At 37.7% G+C, this 24,325-nt stretch overlaps 2 protein-coding genes across 4 annotated transcripts; both read left to right on the top strand.

Annotated features, from left to right (window-relative positions):
- Nucleotides 1–965: 965 nt before the first annotated feature.
- leprotl1 (leptin receptor overlapping transcript like 1) lies at nucleotides 966–8,173 on the top strand. Of its 2 annotated transcripts, none has more exons than XM_047354011.1 (4): nucleotides 966–1,078; nucleotides 1,551–1,626; nucleotides 3,451–3,640; nucleotides 3,854–8,173. In XM_047354011.1, exons 1-4 carry the CDS (start codon nucleotides 1,063–1,065, stop codon nucleotides 3,968–3,970), a joined length of 399 nt encoding a protein of 132 aa, XP_047209967.1. In that variant the 5' UTR covers nucleotides 966–1,062; the 3' UTR covers nucleotides 3,971–8,173. The 2 variants fall into 2 exon arrangements, with proteins under 2 accessions (XP_047209967.1, XP_047209968.1); XM_047354012.1 differs by having other exon boundaries at nucleotides 3,454–3,640.
- Nucleotides 8,174–11,439: 3,266 nt separating this feature from the next.
- Nucleotides 11,440–24,026, top strand: LOC124860606. Of its 2 annotated transcripts, XM_047354053.1 has the most exons (9): nucleotides 11,440–11,587; nucleotides 11,695–11,861; nucleotides 12,573–12,730; nucleotides 13,811–14,013; nucleotides 15,540–15,627; nucleotides 16,561–16,673; nucleotides 18,290–18,439; nucleotides 18,518–18,605; nucleotides 23,335–24,026. In XM_047354053.1, exons 2-9 carry the CDS (start codon nucleotides 11,765–11,767, stop codon nucleotides 23,371–23,373), a joined length of 936 nt encoding a protein of 311 aa, XP_047210009.1. In that variant the 5' UTR covers nucleotides 11,440–11,587; nucleotides 11,695–11,764; the 3' UTR covers nucleotides 23,374–24,026. The 2 variants fall into 2 exon arrangements, with proteins under 2 accessions (XP_047210009.1, XP_047210010.1); XM_047354054.1 differs by lacking the exon at nucleotides 11,440–11,587 and having other exon boundaries at nucleotides 11,608–11,861; nucleotides 12,576–12,730.
- Nucleotides 24,027–24,325: the final 299 nt, after the last annotated feature.

Genomic DNA, 24,325 nt, shown 5'->3' on the forward strand with positions numbered 1-24,325 from the left:
TGTTATTTTATGTGACAGACCCACACAAAGTACTGGATAATTGTAAAGTGAAGTGAAAGAAAAAGAATACATGGTTTTAATTATTTTGTTTTCAAAAGAAAAATCTGAAGAGGGTGGTTCACATTTGTAATCAGCTCCCGTTACTCAGATTTCTTAAATAAAGTAAAGCGGCTTGCCTTCAGATGTAACTAAAAATGAGCTACACGCTAAATGTGTGGCAAGACTGCACATAACCCTAAACACACTTGCACAGTAAGACATGAGGGTGGCGGCATTATGCTGTGGGAATGCCAGTCGTCAGCTGGGTCAAGAAAATTAGTCAGAGTGGATGGGAAGATGGATGGAGTTACATTTTAATCTTGGAAGAAAACCTGTTATGTTTTTTTTATGTGTTTCTATCCATTCCCTCGTGCTAATCCACACTGAGACGGTAGGGCTACTCAGGCTGCAGCTGCACACACTGAAATATGCACCCCAATGTTGAAAAGAATCTGAAAAAAGGTCCAGTGGTAAACACTTTTGCAGCTCACTGTATAATAAGCGAGTGTTTGTATTTTAAAGCACTTTTAAGTTGGTTCTGCTAACTGTAATGTCAGCACACAAATTCTGTGAGTTATTTCTGTTACCTATCCAGTCTAATGAAGCACTGGCTAAATGTTTGTGTATACGTTGATTCCTATTAGTGTGCTATGTGTAATATGTCTGTTTTTATTGTAGATTATATTTGTATTCTTGTTTTATATTTGAATTATATTTTTATAGTTCATATAATAATAATAAAAAAGTTCATCATGGCTTTATGTGTTGTGTTCTTTTTTATCAGTGTAACCATGGACTTAAGTGTGTTAATAAAGCTTGACTGATTCATTCATTAATTCTACACGTGTATTACAGTTTTTAAAGAAGTAGATCCACTTGTTTTTATGTGAAAACGTATAATTCCGATTGTAGCAGTAACACGTGAATGCCGCAGCTTCGGAACTCTTCATCCGAAGAGGAGGAGAAGAAGAGGGTACTATTGTCATCCGTCAGGGCAGTGTGTCCAGCTTTTGTCCAGAAGAAATGGCAGGGATTAAAGGTATAAGAAACCCGCTCCTCTGTTCCTTGAGGACTCCTGTAAATTGAAATGATGTAACAGTTTTAAATGCGCAGGAGGAAAGTAATGTTGTTTAAAACACCCATCCAGCTAACGGGGGGTTTGCATATTAGCAACGGTTCATCCGTTCACTGATTCTAGCTGTGTTTTAAACGTCTGTTTCCCAGCTTTCACGGTTAATGTGTAGCATGTCGTGTGCTACATCGTAGCTATTACTGCTGTTGTTAGCCCGTCTTTAACCCGAGCTGCTCTTGTTGCTAATTTCGCGGCTCGGATTAACGGCTGTTGTTAGCGAGCAGCTTCTAGTAGCACCACAAGCGGTTCCACGTGAAATGAGTCGGATCATCACATGATTCAGCCTCGTTCTTCAGCTGGTTCTCTGATGCTGCTGCGGGTCAGTGAGTGGAGCCTCTGTGATGATAATTCAGTCTGATCTCCTCTTCCTCTCTTACAGCTCTCATCAGCCTCTCCTTCGGAGGGGCCATCGGCCTCATGTTCCTCATGCTTGGATGTACTCTACCAGTATCTGAGTGAGTACAACCGTCACACACTGTGTTAGGGTGATCACAGCACAGCAGTTAATCAGGTTCGGGGGTTTACTGTCTGGAAAAGTATGGCATTTGTTTTCAGATTTTCCTAGGTTTGGACATGTGTGGAAAAAAAAATAAGGGTATGGATAAATATTTTTATTTTCAGACTATTCACTGTTCCTTTGTCTAAATGTTTTGTCCATCTCTCTATCCGTCCTACTTTGTGTTTTCCTTTCCCTTTCTTCCTTATCTACTTCCTGCCCTTTTTGCTTAATAAATCATTTGCTCCATTATGTCCCTTCTTCTTTCCTTCTTTAAGTCCTCCCTTTCTGTCTTTGTTTGTATCCTTTCTTTACTTCTTCTTTGAGTCTTTTCTTCATTCTTCACTCTCTCATGCTCTTTCTTCCTTCCGTCCTTTTTTTTTTTTCTGGTTTTTGGTGTTACCACATGTAAATTCTGCCCCCTGTACAAATATCTGCCATAAATTACTAGTGACTGTTGGTGTTTTAAATTGTAAAATTTGAAATCACCATCAGACTGAAAAAGAAGAAGATGCTGCTGCCATAAAGCATTTGCTGCAGATCTGAGCAACACTATCAATAATAGAACAGTCCAGTAATTTAATCTGTCTGCTGTTTGTAGAGAATAACAATAAAAAACTCAAGGTCCAGAGGAGATGATGTTCGACAGCCACGTTAAAGATCCTAACAAGCTGTCCAAGCATCAGCTGGATGACAAACTAAAATTGGCACCTCATTCTAAGAGATAGTTAGGCAAAGTGCCATTTAACTCCTTTTTTAGAAACCGAACCACTTGTTTTTATAATATTGACTTGAATAAGTATTCATACCCATTGACATTATTTATATTAAAGTCCAGTGCAGGATATTGTATTCAGAAGTCACCTAATTAGTAAACAGAGTCCATCGTTGTGTAAGTTAATCTCAGTATAAACGCTTCTGTTCTGCGAAGGCCTCAGATGTGTGTTAGAGAACATTAGCAAACAAACAGCATCATAAAGACAGAGGAACACAGTAAACGGGTCAGGGAGAAGGTTGTGGGGAACTTTAAAACAATATCCCAAGCTGTGAATGTCTCACATCACGGTTCAATTCGTCAAAAATAGTACATAACTGCAAATCTACCAAGACATGGACGTCCACCCAAACCGACAGGCCAGACAAGGAGAGCACTAAGCATTGAAGTAGCCAAGAAGCCCATGGTAAATCTGCAGAGACCCACAGCTCAGGTTGGAGAACCTGTTATGTGTGTGAATGGCTCAGTCAAAGTCCAGACCTAAATCTAATTGAGAATCTGTGACAAGACTTGGAATATAAGGTTCACAGATGCTCTCAATCCAATCTGACTAAGCTTAATTTATGTTGCAAAGAAGAATGAACTAAACTTTTAGTCTCTAGATGTACTAAACTGGTAGAGACATACCCAAAAGACTTGCTGCTCTAATTTCAGCGAAAGGGGATTCTACAAAACATTCAATCAGGGGAGCTGAAATACACACTTAAGATCTTTATTATTACACTTTGTCACATAAAATCTATTATGAAATACATAAACATTTGTGATTGTAATGCTGATGTTAGACTCTTAAAAACACACCTGTTCTTAACTGAGGAATTAAAAAATTGTCAGTTTCAAGTGGTAGCTCGATGAATAATGCAATAGACTTGTCATTTCAATCCCTGAAATAAGTACTGTAGAGTTTGTTGGCTTTTTTCTCCTTTAGGTCACTTCAGTGCATCCCGCATCACCATGTGAGTATTTATGTGCCCTTCATTTGTCCTGCTTCCTGTTTTTTTTTTTCAGCAGCAAATACTGGCCTTTGTTCCTCCTCTTCTTCTACGTCCTCTCCCCCATCCCTTACTGCATCTCGCGGCGGGTGGTTGATGACACAGACTCTGCCAGTAACGCCTGCAAAGAGCTGGCCATCTTCCTCACGACGGGCATCGTCATCTCAGCCTTTGGCCTGCCTATTGTTTTCGCTAGAGCTGAAGTAGTAAGTCATGGCAACTTGCTGGTACTTACAATTTGTGTTGGTCGTTACTAAATATTTATACTCACACTTGTGGATGAGAGACGGATGTTTTTTATATTGGAAGAAGAGTTTTCTTGGACAAATGAACCTTAAAGCTCTCTGTCTTCAGTTAAGTGTCCTGATTAAGCTCTGCAGGTCTTTTGTTCACCTAATTATTAACGTACTGATTTGCAGATCGCCTGGGGAGCGTGTGCGCTCGTGTTAACAGGTAATGTAGTCATCTTCGGGACCATCCTGGGCTTCTTCCTGGTCTTCGGATCCAACGACGACTTCAGTTGGCAGCAGTGGTAAACCGGCCAAATGAGGGTGAACAGCGGGGCATGGGGTTACATTAGTCTGAACTGTTTTTATTAGCATTGCAATTATTATTATTATGGTATTACTGTTTGGTTGTTGTTGTTATTTATTTGATGACCACCCATCCATAGACTCACACCAAACGAGTGCAATACTTCTTTGTTTTTTTAATTGTCTGCTTCATGTTGAATTGACACAAGAAAGATGGAAACTTATGACTTTTACTCTGATTGTTTTTATTTGTTTTAGGTTTTGTTTTCTGGCTTTTGTTCTCTGAGTTTTCTCCATGTGTACATCGACATTGTCATCATTTGAACTACTGCTTGACTTAGAAAGACCAACATGGCAGGTTGTCGTTGGTATTAAAGGGTGACATTCTGCTAAAATAGTGCAGGTGTTTCACATCTTCTGTAAACGTAAAGTGACTCACATTAGGCTTTGAAACCTGGTAAGAACCTGAGTACATTAGGGACGGCATCACAGCAACAATGAGCATCTTTTGAAGCAGTCGCATGTGGCTTCAAGGGTAAAAATCATCACCATTATCGTCATTAGAACTTTTCAGGCTTGTAATTCTGCAGTCAGATGTTCTCTCCTTCATTTGGCTCAGACACCAGGAGAAAAAAACATCACTCCATAACTAATTATCATGGGAAAACATGCAGGAGGATTGCTTGGGCAGAGCAGTTGTTGATTTAATGCAATATGCAGACATCAGCAGCTATTTAGCTCTGACGGAGGACACATAAAAAGTAAACATCACTGTAAAAAAAAGTATTTTCTTACCTGATAAACTTCATGCTCACAAACATAACTTTTGTGGCCTCGGTGGTCTGGCTGTTTACTCCCTGCTCGAGCTATCTGTTCTAGCCATGGTTCATACTGTGTTGTGTCCTCTTGCCTCAGCTTTGGGTGGTTGCTCCACTTAAATGTGATCAAATTGTATCTGATCTGATCATATAATACATTTTTCAGAGTTCTGGGGCAAGACGTTTCAAAAAACAGAACCGAAACTTAAAGATTGTTTTCGGTTTGTGATGAGAAATCCGTTTTCTTCAGATATTTACTTTCACAGAGCTCACCCATGTTTCCTGAACTGATGAGGTTTGTAGCAGAATTGCTCACTCCATCCTTTTTCTGTGTTTCCAGTAAGTGGCCAGCTGACAGCCTCCCATTAAAAGTGTTTTGTTTTTTCAAGAAAATAGGTTTGCTGTCCACAGCCATAGTGACTGTCTACCAGTCAGTCTCTATCCATATATTGTAGGTGGGAACATGACTCAAAAAGACTGTTTTGTGTTAGAAATCTTTGAAAATCAACAGAAAGATTGATTGTGACTTAATGCCTCATACACTCATCACTTTTAGGTTTTTCATATAACATCTAAAATCTGATGATATATGAGTTTTAAATCAGTTTTTTTAGGAAATGAATCCAGGATGAGGAACAGCAGGTTAGGACGCACCCAAACATCAGACTTTATTTCTATCTTGCAAAGCATCTTTTTGCTCTGTTTAAACTGTGGATGAGATAGTTCTGCTACTGGAACATCTGGAAAGCATGAAAAGCCTAAAGCAGCCAGCACTTACTGTAGGATTAGCTTCAGGACAGCAGCCCTGTTAGAGAGCCAAGCACATTCGCTACAACTTTGCTGCACACCCAGTCTCCTTTACCAGGATAAAAACTCCTTGGAGGTCGGTGCCCCAGCAGCTCCTGAATGAGAAGCATACAGTCAGGTCTTGAGCTGGTGGCTGTTAAACTGCTTTAGGATCTAAACAAGGAATTAAGGTGCAGCGTCAACATAGCTCTGCTCTGAGGGAGAGGTTTAGATCTAGATTTGATTTGATTTCTTCAGAAGGCACTGTTGCAAACTCATTTAACAATCATTTATTTACATTTTCTGAATTTATTATGTGTTAAGCCAACTGGCAGATCCCCAGTGGGAATGTTCACACGTTTTATTTTTTAACAAACATGGACAAACCCATAAAGACTGGAAAGATCTTGTCTGCCTGAAAATGTGTCTCCCGTAGCACCCGAAAAATCACCAGATGACCATATTTTATTAAAATGGGTCAAGCCACTAGAAAGCCATAAACCAACGTTATATGGAGGAGATCAGTGAGACCATTTTCTAACTCACGCCTCTGACCCAATCTGCATGATTGATACGCCGTGTTCAGATTAAACAAGATATAACCTAAAAAGTGCTGATCTGAATGTTTTTGCCAACATAGTAGATCTTTCCATTCTCATTTAATTGAATTTTAGTGAAGTGGTTAGTAATTATTCCTAAAAATATTTCAAACTCCCCATAAATTCTGAAATATTTATCAGACAAGGACATTTACCCTCAAATTTAATTTTCAATTTTCTTTGAGGTTTAATCTGTCGATTTAGATTTTGTTTTCTAGAGGCTATAAGACATCAAAGAAGAAATGGACTGCAAGTTGATTAAGATCCAACAGAAAATCAAGGAACTACAAGATCATTCCCATTTAGGCACTAAATCATACTGTATATTCCTAACATTCATCTAATATTTTTTTTTATTTAACTCAGAAAAGTGCATCAAAGTCCATGCTGGAAATTGATGCGTTTACTGACCAAAAATGGTGGAAATTCTTAATTTGATGCATTTTCCATTTAGAGGAAAACAAAAGATTATTCAAAGTTTTCCGTACAAAATCCATCATGGGAAAACTGTCCATCCCTACTAAAATGTCAAGCTTCTGGATTGAGTCTGTTGCCTGGAAATGTAAAAAGATGGTTTTGGAGTTCTTACAGCTTGTTCTCAATGCATATTCTGGACCAACCTTTTTTCATGCATGGTGTATGAGAAGTATGACATGGATGTGCTGCAGTGGGTGAGATCTATGAAGACTGCTTGGAAGTTCTGCTGTTTAGTGCTCGTGAAGTATGAAATGTTTCTGCCAGAAAGGACTTTATTCTTGTTTTTGCAGCCTCAAGCAAAAGAGGATGTATTGTTCTTTGGATTACTACAGGTTGCCAGTGGACATTATAATCACAGCTGCATCTTTCCACTGTCTCTGTCTTCAGGGATTTATTTGCTTTCCAAAAAAGACAGGGTAACATTTTTCCTCATTTCACAGGGAAAACATGTCTCAATGTGTGAAGCAAAATGTTTGATCATTCAGTTAAAGTTAACATTACCAACCAATCCACTTTGCTCAGATCAAACTAAAAAGAACAACAACAACATGAGTTTGTTATACTTTGTTTTTTTTAACCAGAGATGCACCAATCAGGCTTTTACTGGCCGATGGTTTACGGTACAGAACTGCCAATTCAGATTTTCTTTGTTATGACTATGAAACATACAAACTTACATGTGTAAATTTAAATTCAATAATAAAAAAAAGTATCGATAGACGTAGTAATTTAGAATCCAAGAGATATCCATTTTTAAGTATATGTCCCCAATTTATGTCATTTACTAAACAAAAAAACTAAGAGCATTAACATTTATTGATGCATTTACAGACCGAAAGAGTGGGAGTTTTCAGCTCTGATGCATTCAATGAACAGGGTGATATTCCGTGTTTCACCAGGTGATCACAGGACAAATCAAGCAGTTTCGATCACTGACCAATTAGGTGTTGCATGAGTTATTTGTGCATTCAGTAAAAAGTAGAAGAAAAAGAAATGGAAATAAAAGATTATTGAACAAAACATCTAGCCAGTCTTTTCAGCACTGAAAATTAAAATGATTGTTTAATCTGTTCCCACAACCTGACTGAAGACATTGATGGTATTACCAGCCTCACAATGACAAAGTCTTGATTGTTCCTGTTAAAACTTAAAATAAGAGAAGCTGCTACTGACCTTCTTGTGATCAGAACAATGGTATGCAAGTCCGTCTGCAGAGGTGTGAACATCTGTACGGTACTGTTTCAGTTTGAAGCTCAATAAGATAAATGTTCTCAGATTAATTTTGTTTAACCTGCTGTTAAGCCCTTCAATGTGATGGAGGCTGGTGTGTAACTGTGGAATGGGCTTCTCTGTGTTTTATGTTTGTTTCTATTCCTCATGATGATGAGAGGATAATATTTGTATTTATAGTCGATTCAACGCTCAGTTCCATTTTTTATCTACAACTTTTGTGTTGAAGGAACAGCGGGCATGGTGATTTCTTTTTTCTCTTTTTTTATTTTTAATAAATGCCATTTTTGAACATCCTCTCTGTTGCGTTGAAATTTGTAATATAACATCAAATAAGCTTGTGCGCTTTACAGAAACCTAATAAAATCCAACTAAATATGACCTCCATCACACAAGTTTTCAAACCCGTTTTGTTTTTTACTGATTTTTTCATCTTACAACCACAAACAGTAATACATTTTATTTATATCTTAGAATATGTCCTAACACAAACTTGTGATTGACTGTGAAATGGGAAAATGAAACGTGGTGGTCAAAATTTCTTTGCAAACAAAGATCTAATGAAATGTGATGTGCTTTCATTTTAACCTCCCTTTACTATGAAACATCTAAATACAATCCAGTGAACCAGTTGCTTTTGGAAGTCACCTTATTAATAAATCTCAGTATAAATGTCTGGTAAGGAGAGCATCAACCATAGAAGCAGCCTAGGTGCCAATATTAACCCTGGAGGAGCTGCAGAGATTAACAGCTTAGGTGGGAGAAAATGTCCATAGGACAAATTTTAATTGTGCACTCCACAGATCTGGCTTTTATTGAAACGTGGCAAGAAGAAACTATTGTAAGAAAGCTACATGAAGTCCTGTTTGAAATAAGTAACGGACAGAGTAAACATTTGGAAGAAAGTGCCCAGGTCAGAAAAGCCCCCAAATTAGCTTTCTGTGTAAATTGCAATGTGTGGCAGAAAACGATCTCTGCACATTATGCTGAACACACCATGAAACCTAGTGGTGACAGCATTATATTGTGAGGATGTGTTTCTTCTGCAGGGAGAGGAAGTTAGTCAGAATTGATGGAAATATGAATGGAGTTAGAGGCTGCAAAAGACTTGAGACTGGGCTGGAGGTTCACCTTCAAGCAGGACAGTGGCCCAAAACATACCGACAGAACTACAATGAAATAGTTTTAATGAAAGCATATTCATGTGTCAGAACGGCCTAGTCAAAGTGGATGGCTAAATCCAATTGAGAATCTGTGGCAAGACTTGAAATTTGATGTTGACAGACACTCTATAAATCTGACTGAGTTTGAGCTGTTCTGCAGAGGAATAAGCAAACATGTCAGTTTCTAGATGTGTACAGTCCATAGAGACATACCCCAAAAAACCTTTTATTCAATGGCAGTGAATGGTGGTTCTACAAAGTATTAAATCAGTTGTGACAGAATATAAATGCAAGCTACACATTTCAGATTTTAATCATCCAAAATGCTTCTTTCCCCTTCCACTTCACAGTTAAAAGCTACTTTGCGTTGGTCTATCTCATACAATCAAGGGAACCAGCATTTGAGGAAAACGTTTGGTTTGATCTGGTGATATTTATATTAATGTAAACGATAACCTGACCTAATCCAAATTAAATAAACAAGTCATTAAGAAGCGTCTGTAAACTGTTTTGGGCACTGAGGAACTGATACAACTGTTGTGTTGAAGCAGGAAAACTTTTGCAGAGAAAAAGTTTGGGACCTCTAAACCTTGGACTCTACGAAGTGTAAAACAAAGGCTATTTATTATTGCTGTGAAAGATGTGCAGATTCAATATTTTGCTGAAAGGTTCAAGAATTGTGGCTATTAATATAAAGCCTACGAATTTACACCCAAAGAGAGAGAGAAATAAAAGTGACAGAAATAACTAACTTAAATGTTTTCCTTTGCATGTGTTTTGTCTCCACCTGTCGGCAGAAAGTAGGAGGTACATGAGGCATTCAGTCTTCCTATTTCAGCAGACAATTTCCAGACACCTTTCATTTTCAAATTTTTCTAATTTTGTTTGTTAGATAAACTTCACCACACCAAAAATAAATCACGACTGTAAAACTGAATCGAAACTAAAGCTGTCAATTGAAGTAATCAACTTTGGTTTCACAATGCACACTTATGCTCTGGAATACAGTCTGTCCACAGAGATATATAACTGCAGTTTTATCCATAAATGTAGATGAATTAAACAAATTACAAAGGTTATTGAATTCACAAAAGAACTCTTCCTGCAGACACGGCGACCCTGATTTTCAAATGAAATGTAGAAAATAGTTTCATCTGAAAAGAGGACACTGGACTATTAAACAAAGGTCCAGTCATTTTTCTCCTTAGTCCAGGTAAGACGCTTCTGAGATTGACTCTGGTTCAGGAGAGGCTTGACACAAGAATGTTACAGTTGTAGTCTTTGTCCTGGATATACAGTATCTGTATGTGGTGGCTCTCAAAACTCTGACTCAAGCTGCAGTCCACTCCTTGTTGATAATACCTGAACTCCTGAATGGCTTCACAATCCTCTCAACACTACTTCCTTCCACTCAACTATCCAATAATATGTTGGAATCATCGCTCTGGACATACAGCTACTTTAGCAAGGACTCTTTGTGGTTTATCCTCCATGTGGAGGGTGTTAATAAATGTCTGCTAGACAGATCTCCAGTCTTTCCATGATTGTGTAGGATACACAATGCCCAAAACAAAACCTTTCTCTATTAAAAGTAGTTTTTATTGGTTTTATATAATATTTTATTTTTCAAATAATCTGAATTTTGGGTTTGGAAAGCTTCAGTCACCATAGCCTCAAACAACACAGTCTTGAATCTTGAAAAGGAATATTTTCTGTTCTCTGACTTAAGAAAATACCCAGCCTCTTGCCTGTAGCCTGCTGGTGATAGGCACCAACTTCCCTGTGACCCACTATGGAGTAAGCGGTATAGAAGGTGAATGGCTGAATAAATAAATAAATGACTTAAGAAAATATGAAAAAATACAGATTTTTCACATTGTGACTATGTTTTTCACGATACTGATCAGACTTTTATCTCTTTCCTTGGTTTTTCTTAGAACAGCTGGTGCAGTTAACAGAACACTATTATATTGGGGCAATATCTCCACAATTTCTCAATGTAATAAATCAATATATTATGGGTTTTGCAGACATAAAAGTGAATATGTCCCAGAAAACTAGAAATTATCTCCCTGACAGCATATAAAATGGATTTACATACAGACATATTTTAGTGACAGAAAGGTGAGATATTTTTACATCTGGGCAAATAAGGTGTAATGACTTATCAAAAACAATCAATTCTCAAGTTTTTCTACGAAACACTTAAACATACACAATGCTAATGCATTATTAATCTTTTTTTTAGTATAAATATAGTTTCTTTTGTCGAAAAGTAATCTTATGCAATCCCATAGCATGACGCTCTGGCCTGAGGCTCCAGCTTAAAAACCTGCTAGATACAACTTGCCTGACTCTTTCAGCATATTCTCTGCCTGAGGCAACATTTTCTCCACCGATTTGCATGTAACATCAGATCAGCCCTATAATTTAGGATTGAAACAAGTAATGCTGTAGCTTTCCTATTATTCAAGCAGAAATGGAAACAATACACACAGGCTTTGCAGCACCACTTCCCGCCTTCATGTTGTGACAGCAGCAGTTTGGGTAAGTGCTTAAACCTGCCTGCTCCAGGTATGAGCTTTCTTTAAGACCTGCACACAGCAAGCAAGTTAAATGGAAATGTGCACACCGTGTCCTCTCTGACCATGCAGCACACCCACGCCTTCCTCCCGAGGATCACGGGAAGAAAGTTTTAGATCTACACCAGCAGTTAACAGACCGATGAGCATGAGGAGGTTTTTCAGAGCCCACAGGGAGGAGGACTACAGTCAGATCCAGTACCTGACCGCCAAATGCACCCGTTTGGCTCATGACAAGGGTAAGTCATGCAGGTCAGAACTTTGACGTTAAAATTTCCTACTCAGTTTATTGGATGTTAATATTACTTTCTCTTGAGCTTTGTTCACACTCTGACTTAGAGTTTCTATGGTGGGATTTTCTTGGTTACACATTGAAGTGTTAAAATGACACAAAAACAGTCAATAAGGTACAACAATAAGAGAAAACTCCCAATGTTTGAATTTTTTTTTTCATATATTAGAGTTAAAGTACTAGCAGTAAAAAGGAAAACAAGTAAAAATGTTTTATGAGGAAGGGAAATTAGTGTAGATTAGCACTTAAATGACCACCATAAAGCTGAATAAACTAAAACATTGCTGGTAATCATCAGTTTTTGCACTGGCTTGTTAGAATAATTTTAGAAAGAGGAGAGATTTATAATAAGCTTTAATTGCCAATCTTTGCTGGGTGTGTTGATGAGGCAAAAAACTAAATGGTTTGATATTACATTTAATTACATTTAAAATGAAAGCTGTAAACCTTTGTTTAATTAACTGGGACATGCGCAGTTACCTAGAAGTTTAATCCTCGTCCCTCAGCAGGAGTATACCACCAGTTGTAACATGAGCTGTTTGTATAGACATGGCTGCTTCATTGTGATGTTAGTTATAACAAGCTCACAGCCGTGATGACACACAGACCATCTTTAGGTGTTCAACCTGACCGTGGTGTGGTCTTTCTTTCGCTACAGCAGTGCTGGAAAGAGAATTTCTGGTGTCCAGAGAGAAGGAGAGGAAGCTGCAGAATGAACTGGAATTGGTGACTTCTCGTCTCCTCCAGCAGGAGCAGCTAAACCTGGAATTCAGGATAAACCAGGACCATCTCATCTGCAGGATCCATCAGCAGCAGGTGGATGATCCCTATAGTCCCCTCCACAGTTATTAGCTTTCCACATAAAGATGTCCCCCATATTTGAAGGAGGGTGTAATTACTTTTTCAAAAAGGACTTTTTTTTTCTTGAATAAATGTAAATTATCATCTGAAAACTGCGTTTTGTGTTTAAGTAGGTTTTGCCTTTTTGATATTAAAATTAATTTGATGATCTGAAACATTTAAATGTGACTAAATAAGTCAGTCAGTCAGTCATTTTCTACCGCTTATTCCATAGTGGGTCGCAGGGAGGCTGGTGCCTATCTCCAGCAGTCTATGGGCGAGAGGCGGGATACACCCTGGACAGGTCGCCAGTCCATCGCAGGGCTGTGACTAAATAAGGAAAAACAAAATAAAACTGAAAAGGGGCAAACTCTTCTTTTAACTGCATAGTAAAGACCACACGATTATTTAAATTTCTGGTTATATTCACAAACCATGCATGTGAGTTTTTGTTTAAAATATAATACTCACTATTTCAGCGGGACATTTTCTTTGCATTTCATTTGTTTTTGACTAAAATTCTGTTTGGTAGAAAGATTAATGAGATTTAATCACAGTAGATCAGGGTGGGTAATTACCTGAACTAATGTTAATTCAGTAAAATGTTTGATGTTTAAAATGTCTGTCACATTGTTTCCATGCCAATCTACCAATAACATGATTGAAGAGCCTTAAAGTTTAATTTTCACTGGATACATAGATTAACGATGATGTCTGAACCCAAGGAAGATCAATATTTATGCAGATTCTTGTCTAGAAGTGGCAAAGAAACAAATCTTCAAAACCTCAAACTGCATTCATAGAGAATTGAAAAGCCTGACCTCCTTTTTCTCCACATACTCTATTGCAGGTTGAGGCCTGTCCTGTACAGTTTGACCTTTAGGGCTCTTTTATATCACTTCTTAGATTTGTTTTAACAGTATTTTCACTACAGGATCACTGAGATCTCACAACCTCTGCTGAACAACAGATTGATATGTGAACAGTTCAGGAATTTAATCTGTTAAATATGCTGCTGTAATGAGTGTCGCTCAAGTCCGACTGTCTTTCCTGCAGACCCTGGTGGACGTCCTGCAGCAACGTGTGGTCCTGCTGGCAGAGGAGAGTCGTCAGGATGTGAAGCTGCTGCAGCAGGTCAACTCAGAGCTGGTGTGTCTGCAAAGCTCCGAGGTGATGCTGGAGGGTCTGGTGGAGGAGCTGCACGCTGAGGCCCAGCATCATGCTGCACTGACAGAGAGCCTGCATGCAGAGCTACGCAGGTAGACCCATTTTAACCCTGGTGACTTCAGCATCTTGAGGAAATAAAAACAGGAAATCTGGTTTTATCAATCACTTTGACATAACAATTTCATTTTATAATATAAGAGTCAAGAGAAGGTTAAGTTTCTGTTATTTTGTTTTTTGAGAAGTTATTTAACTTTTAAAATATTCTCCTTAGTTGGTAGCAGTACTTCATCATTTCATTGCTGTTCTTCTAAATACTGGATTTTTTACAGCTTCATTGCAGCACATTCCTTTATGTCCCTCCAGCTGTTTAAACTAAACAAGTTCAAACAGCTGGGGAAAAGCACATTGAATTAGTGAACACTGAAACCAAATCAAGCTGTAAATCAACTACCATAAAACTCTTTAAAATAGTCTTTAATTTTCAATTGCATCAAAACAGTGAAAATCCTTAGAAAAACAGCTGCCATTTGCCTTGCCCAGAGTTTGATTTGTGTCTAATCTTTCCACAATGTGATAACTTTAGGAATACAGATGAAAGAGACACTATCATCTGCTGTGGGTCTTCAGACACTGTCTGAAAGACAGGTTTCAGATTCATAGATGAGGATATGAAAGTGCAGAGCCAATGTATCTTAGTCCTTAGAAAGACAATGGGCTTCGTCAAAACGGATAACTGAAGGGACATGAATGCTGATGGTCCAAACCAATCTGAAATTGGGATTCCTGCATCTGTTCAATCTCAAATCCATCAAGTAAAACAGTGGTTGGCAAACAATTAGTTGTGAGCATGTTCTAGTCCACTGTGATCTTGAGGCCTTTAGGCTGGGTGGAGAAAACAATTTCATAAGATATCTGCAACCTCGGCACCGTCATCATGAAAAAGGAGTGGAGAAACCATATTTCCTCGGTTCAAAAATCTTTTGTGGCAAGTATTCAGTTTCTAGTTTACTTCACTAAGGGGTTAAAAAAAAACACAGTCACCAAGTTAAAGCTGATGAATAAAGGAACTGTTGTCTATGCACAGTGGATTTGTTCTTACCTCAGCTGATATAAAGAAAAGATCTGGTTAAATGACCCTCATCCAGGTTGAAAACCAGCAGGTTCCTGTCTGCAGGTTTGGTCCTGGTATTTTTGGAGCTGTGATTGAAAAACCTTTAGAAAGACCTTTCTGACAATGGATAGCAGGCTGATGGTGCTGAACATCTAACTCTCTGTTGTCACCTTTCTTATTGATTTGGATTTAAGTGACTTTCTATGAAAAAGTAATAAAAATAACATCAGATCTTTGAAAGAATATTACAAACGTTAATAAACTGTTTCAATTTCAACAGTTTTTTACATGTTATAAAATTCCCATAGCTTTTTGTATTATTTGAATATTAACATTGCATGTGTTAAAATAAAATGACTTATAAAAGGACTTATTCAACGGCCATGCAATTGAAAACAAGAAGCTTGGGTACCATTATTCATGCAAAGGCAAAAAGGTAAATTTGTATTATTTCTCTAAGAATATTGTAAACAGATGTATCTGTGTTTTTCTGTTTGTTATGAATAGTAAGATAGTGCAGCTGCAGGACCTGCAGGATACCAACAGCGGCCTGACAGAACAGTTGAAGGACCTCCGCAGAACTCATCAAGAGGAGGTGAGATAAGGATGTTTGAATAAATATAATTTCAAAGAGTGAGGTTATTTCCCAAATCCTAAAAGACATCACTTCAAAAAACATTTAAAAAACGGTCTTTGTCTTTGGAAGCAAAATCTGAAGATATGACTGTTGGTGAAAGACTCAGAGCTGCACTGAGATTAACGGTGAGTTTCAGTTCAGTTTAATGTGTAAACAAAGCAGTTTTTTGTGAAAGATTTTAAAGAAATATCAGAAGCTGCAATGCGATTCTTATCCACCAGGTGTCAGAATAGGGGCACATTGTTTAACATTTGGTCCTTTCTTATTAAAACAATCAGTAATTAACAGAGCTTACACGGTTTCACAGTTTGGACTGTTTATCCTCTACAAGCAGCTATTAGATGTAAAATAATTATACTGACATCTATATGTTCAGGAGTCAAATTTAAACCACAGACACATTTAAAAAAATGTCAACTTCCAAGACTTTACTGGTATTAGGTTTGCTTTAGTGCATCTGTGTATTTGTGCAACATCCAGATTTATTGTCTTTATTATTTACTGTGAGCTTCAAAGACTTGCCCCCGTGTTGGCCTCGGTCTCAACCAGTCCATCAAACAGCAAAGAATCTGGTTACACAATTAACTTTCCTATGAGACAGCCGCACATGGCCAGGAGAACAGCAGAGCAGACTGCAGCATCAGTGAAAACCTAATGAGACCATTTATTAGCAGTGGATCAAGCCAGGGAATTATTGCAGAAGGCCTGGGAATTGTAGATTATGTCAGATTCCACCGCTCTCACTCATCTTTCTACATGAGAAGTCTTCTTTCTAATCTATATTTGCACTGTGCAATCATCGCTTCCTGAGTTTGTTGTCTCGATCACATCCTGGTATCAGGGGAAATAAAGTGATCTCATCTGTCTATTTATTTTACATTTATTTTTAAGGTGAAGGAACTGCAGCAAGAGAATAAGGGAAGCCTGAGTAAACTACAGAAGACAGCAGAACAGTTTGAGTGGCTCTGTCAGCAACAGAAGTACTGGATGCGCTGTGTCAAAAGGTGGGATGTTTGCATAAACCACACTAAGAAGGCCATAACATTAAATCCTGTAATTTACAGATTATTTAATGTCAGATTTCAGTCTGTGACAGGACTCTAATTCTAATATCAGTTCACATAAGACACATATATTATGTTTTGCAGAAATCAGACTTTCAGCCATCAGCCATTTGTTATCAGATGAGTTTACATGTACAATACTTAAGTCGGGCAAGCATAGTTGTGCAGATATGCTTCAGTGTTTAATTGTTTAAAGACCTCAAGGTCTTTTATAAAACATGACCATAGCCATATTTAATTTATTTAATTTTACTCACAAACGCCTCACATTTTATGATGCTGATAATGCACATTTAGCTGCAAAATCACATACTAACAATGTGCAGAGTTAGAGAAACATTACTGACTAAATCCATCAATGATGCACTACTTCAGAGCATTACACCTTCATTTTCTCAGAACTATAAAGGGAAAATAATCTGGATGTTAACTCTCCCAAACTTCTCAAAATGAATTTGTTGCTTTGAGCTGGGCGTTAGGCAGTGCACTCCTGGTTAATAAAAGCAGAAACCTGCTGCCTGTAAACGATGTTAATGACAGTGGTGAGAGTTAACCACAACAATGAAGTAGCTAGAGGAAAAAGAAGGGGGAAGATAATGTGTGACACACCGAGCTTTTGGAAGGGCAAAAGAAAACCTGAAATATGTTCAATAAAGACTATGATCAGCAAAAATAGATTTCCATTTAATTTGTCAAACATTTGCACAAATGGTGAATGTTTAAGAGCTTGCATACATTTTTGCAACACCACATGGGACAACCGGTGGATTATTGGAAGTTACAGGGTACTAAGTATCCCAGAACTTTCATGGCACCAAACAGGATTTTAAAGAGTTCTTTCTAGGAAATTATATGGTTGTTACTCAGAACCTACAGGCTACATTTCCTGGTAAATACATAGAACTTTGCAGAACTTACAAGATACCTTTCTGGCTAATAAAGGGTAGTTTCCTTGAACTTATAGTAAACTTTCTGGAAACAGCGTACTTCACAAGAAAACACAGGTAACTTTCCCGGTATTTAAAAGGAAACCTGTATCTCCCACGTTTCTTTTATGTAACTTACAGGAAACTCATCTGGAGTTAAACTTTCTTGGAGTTAAATGGATGTTTTCCTAAAACTTACAAAATACTTTACAGGAAATTATATTATTATTATTATATTATTATTATTCTTAGATAATTTATCTTGAGCTTATAGGATAGTTTCCTTGAACTCATAGGATACTTTTGTGGAACCTATACTTTCCGTAGAATTGTAGGTTTCTATTCTGGAGGTTTTAATTCAGGGGCTTACATGGTACTTTCCTGGAAGTTACAGGATCATTTCTTTGCTCTGATAGGATACTTTCCTTAAACAACCACTTCTGGAACACAGAGATCACTTTTTAGATTCTTAATGAAATAATGAAAGCAAACCTATAGAGAAAGTAATCTGCAAGTTTAAACAAAGTTAGCTTTGAATTCCAGGAAAGTAGCCTCTGGTTACCTGACCAGGTTAACCTGTAGCTAACCTGGTCATCGACTAAAGATTGGTGGACTTTTTGGCCTCCACAGGTTCAAAGACTGTCTGCTGGAGGAGAGACAAACTCTGCTGCATCATGTCATCATGTTGGAGAAGAAGGTTGGGGAACAGAAGAAGAATTCACATGGGGGTAGCCCAACACAAAGCCTGCGCCCCCTAGAGGGCGCTCAGAAGTGTGACAGGTGGGTGACATACCAAACCACAAATTTTTGTATCCCTTTTGCCTCATGTAAAAAACCTTTTTTTTTTTTTTTTTACAGTATAACATCATTGGATGCAGATCCAATGACAAACTTGGGGTCTCAGGTGGAGAAGTCAAACATGATGTACGAGGAGCTCTTTAAACAGGTAATAGTTTCAAATCTTTGCTAATTACCGGATCCTGGTGTCTAAACAATAATATTTTTGCAGCCTGAAAATCAATCCGTATGTGTTTGTACCATTTCAGGAAGAGATATAGAAAAATCTGGAGAGACTTTGTTTGATTAAAGTGCTAATATTTTTCCAGGAGTGATAGCTAATCTTTGAAATAGTTGTTTAAGTTTTATTTCTTCCATAATAACCTTAATTACTCCTCTTAAAGGACACAAAATAACAGAATTCAACTGCAGTGATACTTGTAGTTTCATGGGTTTTGCGTCCTTTTTGGGGGTTTTACAGTTAGAAATGATCCTGCCAATGCTAAAATAATCTTCACAAAGGCAGGATTTAAGGAGGAAATTAATGCATGGCACGACAGTTTATATAGGCAGTGCTGTGCAATTCTAACCTCTATTACAGATAGTTAATTAAGTTCACTCATTTTAAAACAGAATAAGTCAAATTCACCACTTAAATGCTTATAGCCTTGAAATGTGTCAAGTTAAAGTAGTGAAAATGTATTTTTTATTTGTTGCTATGGCACCTTCCAGAACTTACACAACAGAATATGTTCCTGGGGAGTTGCTGGGTACTTTCCTTGAACTTGTATGGTTTTTACTTGGAACTTACAGGTTACGGACCAAACAAATCCACAGGGTACCTTCCCCGAAACTTACAGATTACTTTTTTAAACCTTTCAATTTACTTTCCTGCAACTTATCAACTTCCTGGAACTTACAGGACATCTTTCCGAAACCTACAAGATACGTTTGTGTGACTTACTGGCTGTTTTGCTGGAACTCACCGTACATGTTCCTAGACCTTAATGGGTAGTTTCCAGAACCACCTATTAATCTAGTGCAGGGTAAAAAAAAGAATATTTTAGTAGACTATAGAATGGCTTTGCTTGCTAAAAGGCTATACTTCCCATGAAAATGAGCAAATGTTCGCAACTATATTAATAAACCAAATAAAACTTTGGTTTAAATCTGGGATGTCACAGGGATTTCAAGACAGGGCTGGCTTAGCTTCAAGGGCTGTCTTCATCATACCTAAATAGCCTTCATTAATGGTTAATTATTAGCTGCATAGTATTCACAAGGACTTTTGTAATTTCTTTTGTGTTTTTTCTCTGGCACACCCCCCTGCCTTTTAAAATGTGAACATTCTAAATACTTTTTTTGATTCTAGTTCAAGACAAAATATGCTAACAAACAGTCATGATAAAGGAAACAAAGTATACCTAAACTACAAACCAAGGGAGGAAAGGCTAACGCTAACATAAAAGAATAAAAAATGCACATAGAACAGAATACAAGAACGAAGTAAGAAACTCAACACAAGGAATGAACTAGTATGGAAAGACCCTAATGACAATAATAGACAACAGAGAATGAAATGAAACCGCCAAAAAATCTGAAAACAAACCAAAACACAAACACCCACAGATCACAATCATTCTCATTTATAACCTTAGCTCGTGGTTATCATGTTTGAATTCAATAAAACAAAAACAGCTAAGGGCCTTAGTTAACCTTGGACCAACTCTAGTTTCTCATATCTGGACCTAATTAAAATGATCTAGGTTCTTAGAAGATGAATCTCAAGTATAAAAAAAAACCTCGTCTGCCTGAGTCCTTATATGTTAACCCAGGAGACACGACCAGAACAATCATTGTATTTTAAAACTTGTATTATCTATTTTAACTCTTAGTCTTACCCTTGGGAGTAAATGTGTATTGATTATACTATGAGACAAATGTATATACCCACAATGAGAACAATAAAATAGTGGGTTTCTCCTGGTAAATGTTTTAACCATTTTAACTGTCAACAAACAGTAATCTGAAGAACCTTATGTGACCTGTGTGAACTCAATAAAAAAAACTAAAGCAAAGCAAACCCTATTTCCACAGAATTTGCAACTATTAATTTGTCTTTTATGGAGAACATGAAGCAGCTTTTACAAAGAGCACTTTCAGAGGCCAGTCTAATCTTTCAGATTGGTTAAAATTTCAGGGTTGAACCAGAAATTCAGAACATAATTTTTATCTGAGGGTGACTTCCAGTCCCCTGTGGACTTGTAATTCCGCCAGAACGCTCTTAAAATGAAAACTTAATGGGTACCAGAGTCAAATGACTCTTATTTTTTTCTATTTGTCTGCTGTTCGTTTTAAAATGTTTGAGGGCTGAGTTTAAAAGCTATTTTGCAATCAAGCCGGAAACCCCACAAAGTCCCAGAAACTCTTCCAGAAAACGTTCACAAATCCTGACAGGACCTCAAACACTTCATCCTACTGCAGGGTTTGATGTTGAAAGGTGTTTGCTGGCTGCTCTGGGGATTATTTAATAAAAGCCCCCGTGTTTTCCTTATGATGCGTTTAATATTTTAAAAACTTGGAATGCGAGGAAGCCTGTGAGACTGAACATAAGGCTAATACTTGTGTGCGGATGGTTGTCAGTCCCTTTGGAGGCCATTGGGCTTCCAGAAACGTCAGAGACGGCTGATCCTTCCTTGGCACCAGAATCTCATCATGCCTTTTCTTTGTCTGTCTGCTGGCTGCACAGGGCCTCCTCCCAGTCCGCTTCCAACGCAGCAAAGAGATGACTAATAATGACTGGAGGAGGTGCTCGCCAAAAGCCTCTGTGCTTCATTCCCCTCACCTCGCACAGGCTCTGCACTGCATTTCTTGAGATAATTATTCTGATTGAGAGCAGATGATGCAGACTGTTTTTTTTCCCCTTTCGATCCCTGCAGAGCTGAGAGAGGGCGGAAATTTCTCTGGAGGAGCAGGGACTGTCAGAAACATGGAGGAAACAGCCACGATAAAACACATTACCAGCTCCGACATGATTTATGGAGACCGCAGATTCACATTGTCTGGACATGACAAAAGCCCCTTTCAGACATTTGCTGCTTTACATTAATTTAGTAACAACTGAAGTTGTTGGGGTCACGTTTGGATTACCCCCTTGTGCTTTTCTATAAGATCTAGGCCTTAACCATATGCAAACACTCTTCTTTTTGGTGAATATATTTAAAAACTCTTACCAGCCTGAAGAATTTCGCTGATTCTGACTGTAACCATTATGTGAGGACTGATGGTTTTGGTTACCAGAGCCAGATTGTGCAATGCCATCTTTGAGGTTTGCTGTCACAATATCTGCTGGTCTGGTATGCACGGAGATCAACTGTGTCTGAAAAGGGAGAAAGATTTGTTTTAAGTATTAACAGTACTGTTTGGATGTGTTTTCAGAATGAGGAGAGACCCTAGTTATAAGACTGAATCATATTTCCATATTTCATATTTATATTTATAATCCAGTTTGTTGAGCCTGTGTGAATTATACCCTCAACTTTCTATTTATTGCTGACAGAGTGGGACCAGGTGTGGTCTTACCTGCTTTAAAGTTTTAACATTTTGTATGTTCAAAGATTATATTCCAGATATGTTAGTGTTAATAAGTAGTTATCTGAGCCACTGCTGCCTTTCTGTCTTCTGAAACCAATTTGCCCATCAATAAGGCATGTTGGTCCACACAACTGCTTCTCACGGATTTTATTATCTATTTCAGACCATTCTCTCTTAAGCTGAGAGATGGTTGTGCATAGAAATGCCAGTAGATCACAAGTCTTTGACATACTCAGACTGGCCTGTCTGGCCCCAACAACCATAAGCCATATGTCCTTAAACTGAAGCCTCTGCTTTCTTTCTTGTTATATGTCAAATGTTCTAGCTTTTTCAATCCACCAGTATTTTTGTTTGCCCCAATGGAACATCATTTTTATATTTTAGGATTTATTTTAAAGCAGGGTTAGGTTATAAAACAATATCCAAGCTTTGAATCATCTCACTGAGCGCTTTTCAATTTGTCATCCGAAAATGAAGACTTTGGCACAATTGGAAATGTACCCAGAGATGGCCATCCATCTAACCTTGATTAATGCAAGAATAGCATTAATCAGAGTAGCAGCAAAGAGAGACATGGTAACTATGGAGGAGCTGCATAAATCCACAACTCGGGTGGAAGAATTTTTTTGACAGGACCTCCATTAGTTGTGCACTTTAATAAGCTTGGCCACGCTTTCAATATTTTCATTACTGAAATGAAAACCAGGTGTCTTCTTCTACTAGATAATTATGCATGCCGTTGTGTTTGTCTGTCTCATTAAAGGGCAATAAAATACAATAAAGTTTGTGGGTGTAATGTGACAAAATGTTGAAGACTTCAATGGGAATGAATACTTTTGCAAATCCCTGTAGCTTAATGTGGATTTCAAGGTGTGCTTTCATTAAATTAGCCATATCTAATCAGTTTTCGTATACTGTTATATTTATTTATTGGGAAACCTCTGTGGTATCACAAATTTGTTTGAAGATTTTCTGTACCAAAGTATGTTAATATCATCTTTCCACCAATCCTATGAGCAGTTTACCACTACGTTCTTTATTTTATAGACCTCCTGGTCACATTTAATCATCTACATCCATGTGGTCCAAAGCCTATCCTCTTCATGAGATATCACTTTAAATGCCAGATTAAAATGAATTGAATTAGTCTTGATTTCTAGTTTAAACAGTCACTGCATACATCATTTTATTTGACTTATCTAGCCAAAACATTTTTCCTGGAGGACCTTTATCCGTAGAGCTAACACATCTTCTGCTTATTGCCTTTTGTCATCCTAACTCACAGTTTATTTTTCTGTCCGCAGGCAGGGAGCTCTATCAGCAGATACCAGAAACCTCCATGAGAGCTAAAGTCAGACAATCTGCACTCGTCCCATTGTTTCCCACCTTCAGCAAACCAGAAGTTTAACTACTAGATGTTTGTGTGTCTGGTTTTGTGGTTTGCCTTCCAATCTTTGTTTTAAAGAAACCAAATAGTCATTGAAAAAAACGAAACCTGCAAAACCGCACAGTCATTGTTTTCCTTTCACTATTGTTCAGTGATATATGGTTAAACTGAAAACCATTTAGTGAGCTCCTGTTCCCCCCTTTTTTCACTGCCGTACCATATGCACATCACATGTGCCTAAATTTGTCTGGTCACATTTTTCCAGTAATTGTCCATTTTTCCAAACCTTGTAATCAATGTTGCTAATAAGAGCACCTGAGAATGCTCTCTTTTGTTGTTTGGCCCATAAATCCTCAGCTGGCGCACAGAGGAAACAAACATGTTGTTTTGACTGCAGTAAAGCTCCACCACTGTTTCATCACTGGTTTGGGGCATCTTTTTCTTTTCCTTGTCACTCGGGTTTCTCTTCTGAGCAATTATCAGGAATTTTGTAAAGTAATTTGGTGCAGAACAGCAGCGACTCATGTGTGAACCATATGATGCACACATGGTGTTAAAAAGGAACAATAAAACCTAAAAAAATTGTGTTTCTCATCATTAAGAAAGTCATCAAGTCATTGACACTTGTAGTGCTTCTTGAATGTTGGTCCATTTTTGACATTTCTGTATAAATATGAACCAAAACATCCTCTGAGTTTGACAACTTTAAGAATAAGACCACTAGAGCCCAAAAGAAACAAATGACACCCCTCTCTTGTTTTTCTTTGTTTTAGAGGAAAGTTAATACAAATTACCTCACATATTTTGCATTGTCTATAAGAGACCCTGTGCATAATTCCCACAATTATTGGCAATCCTAGTAAAATTGTACAAAAAAGCTTTAAAATAATTAATCTTATAAAGCAGTA

Source organism: Girardinichthys multiradiatus, chromosome 23, assembly GCF_021462225.1.
Source record: "Girardinichthys multiradiatus isolate DD_20200921_A chromosome 23, DD_fGirMul_XY1, whole genome shotgun sequence".
In the NCBI taxonomy this organism is placed as follows: Eukaryota; Metazoa; Chordata; class Actinopteri; order Cyprinodontiformes; family Goodeidae; genus Girardinichthys; species Girardinichthys multiradiatus.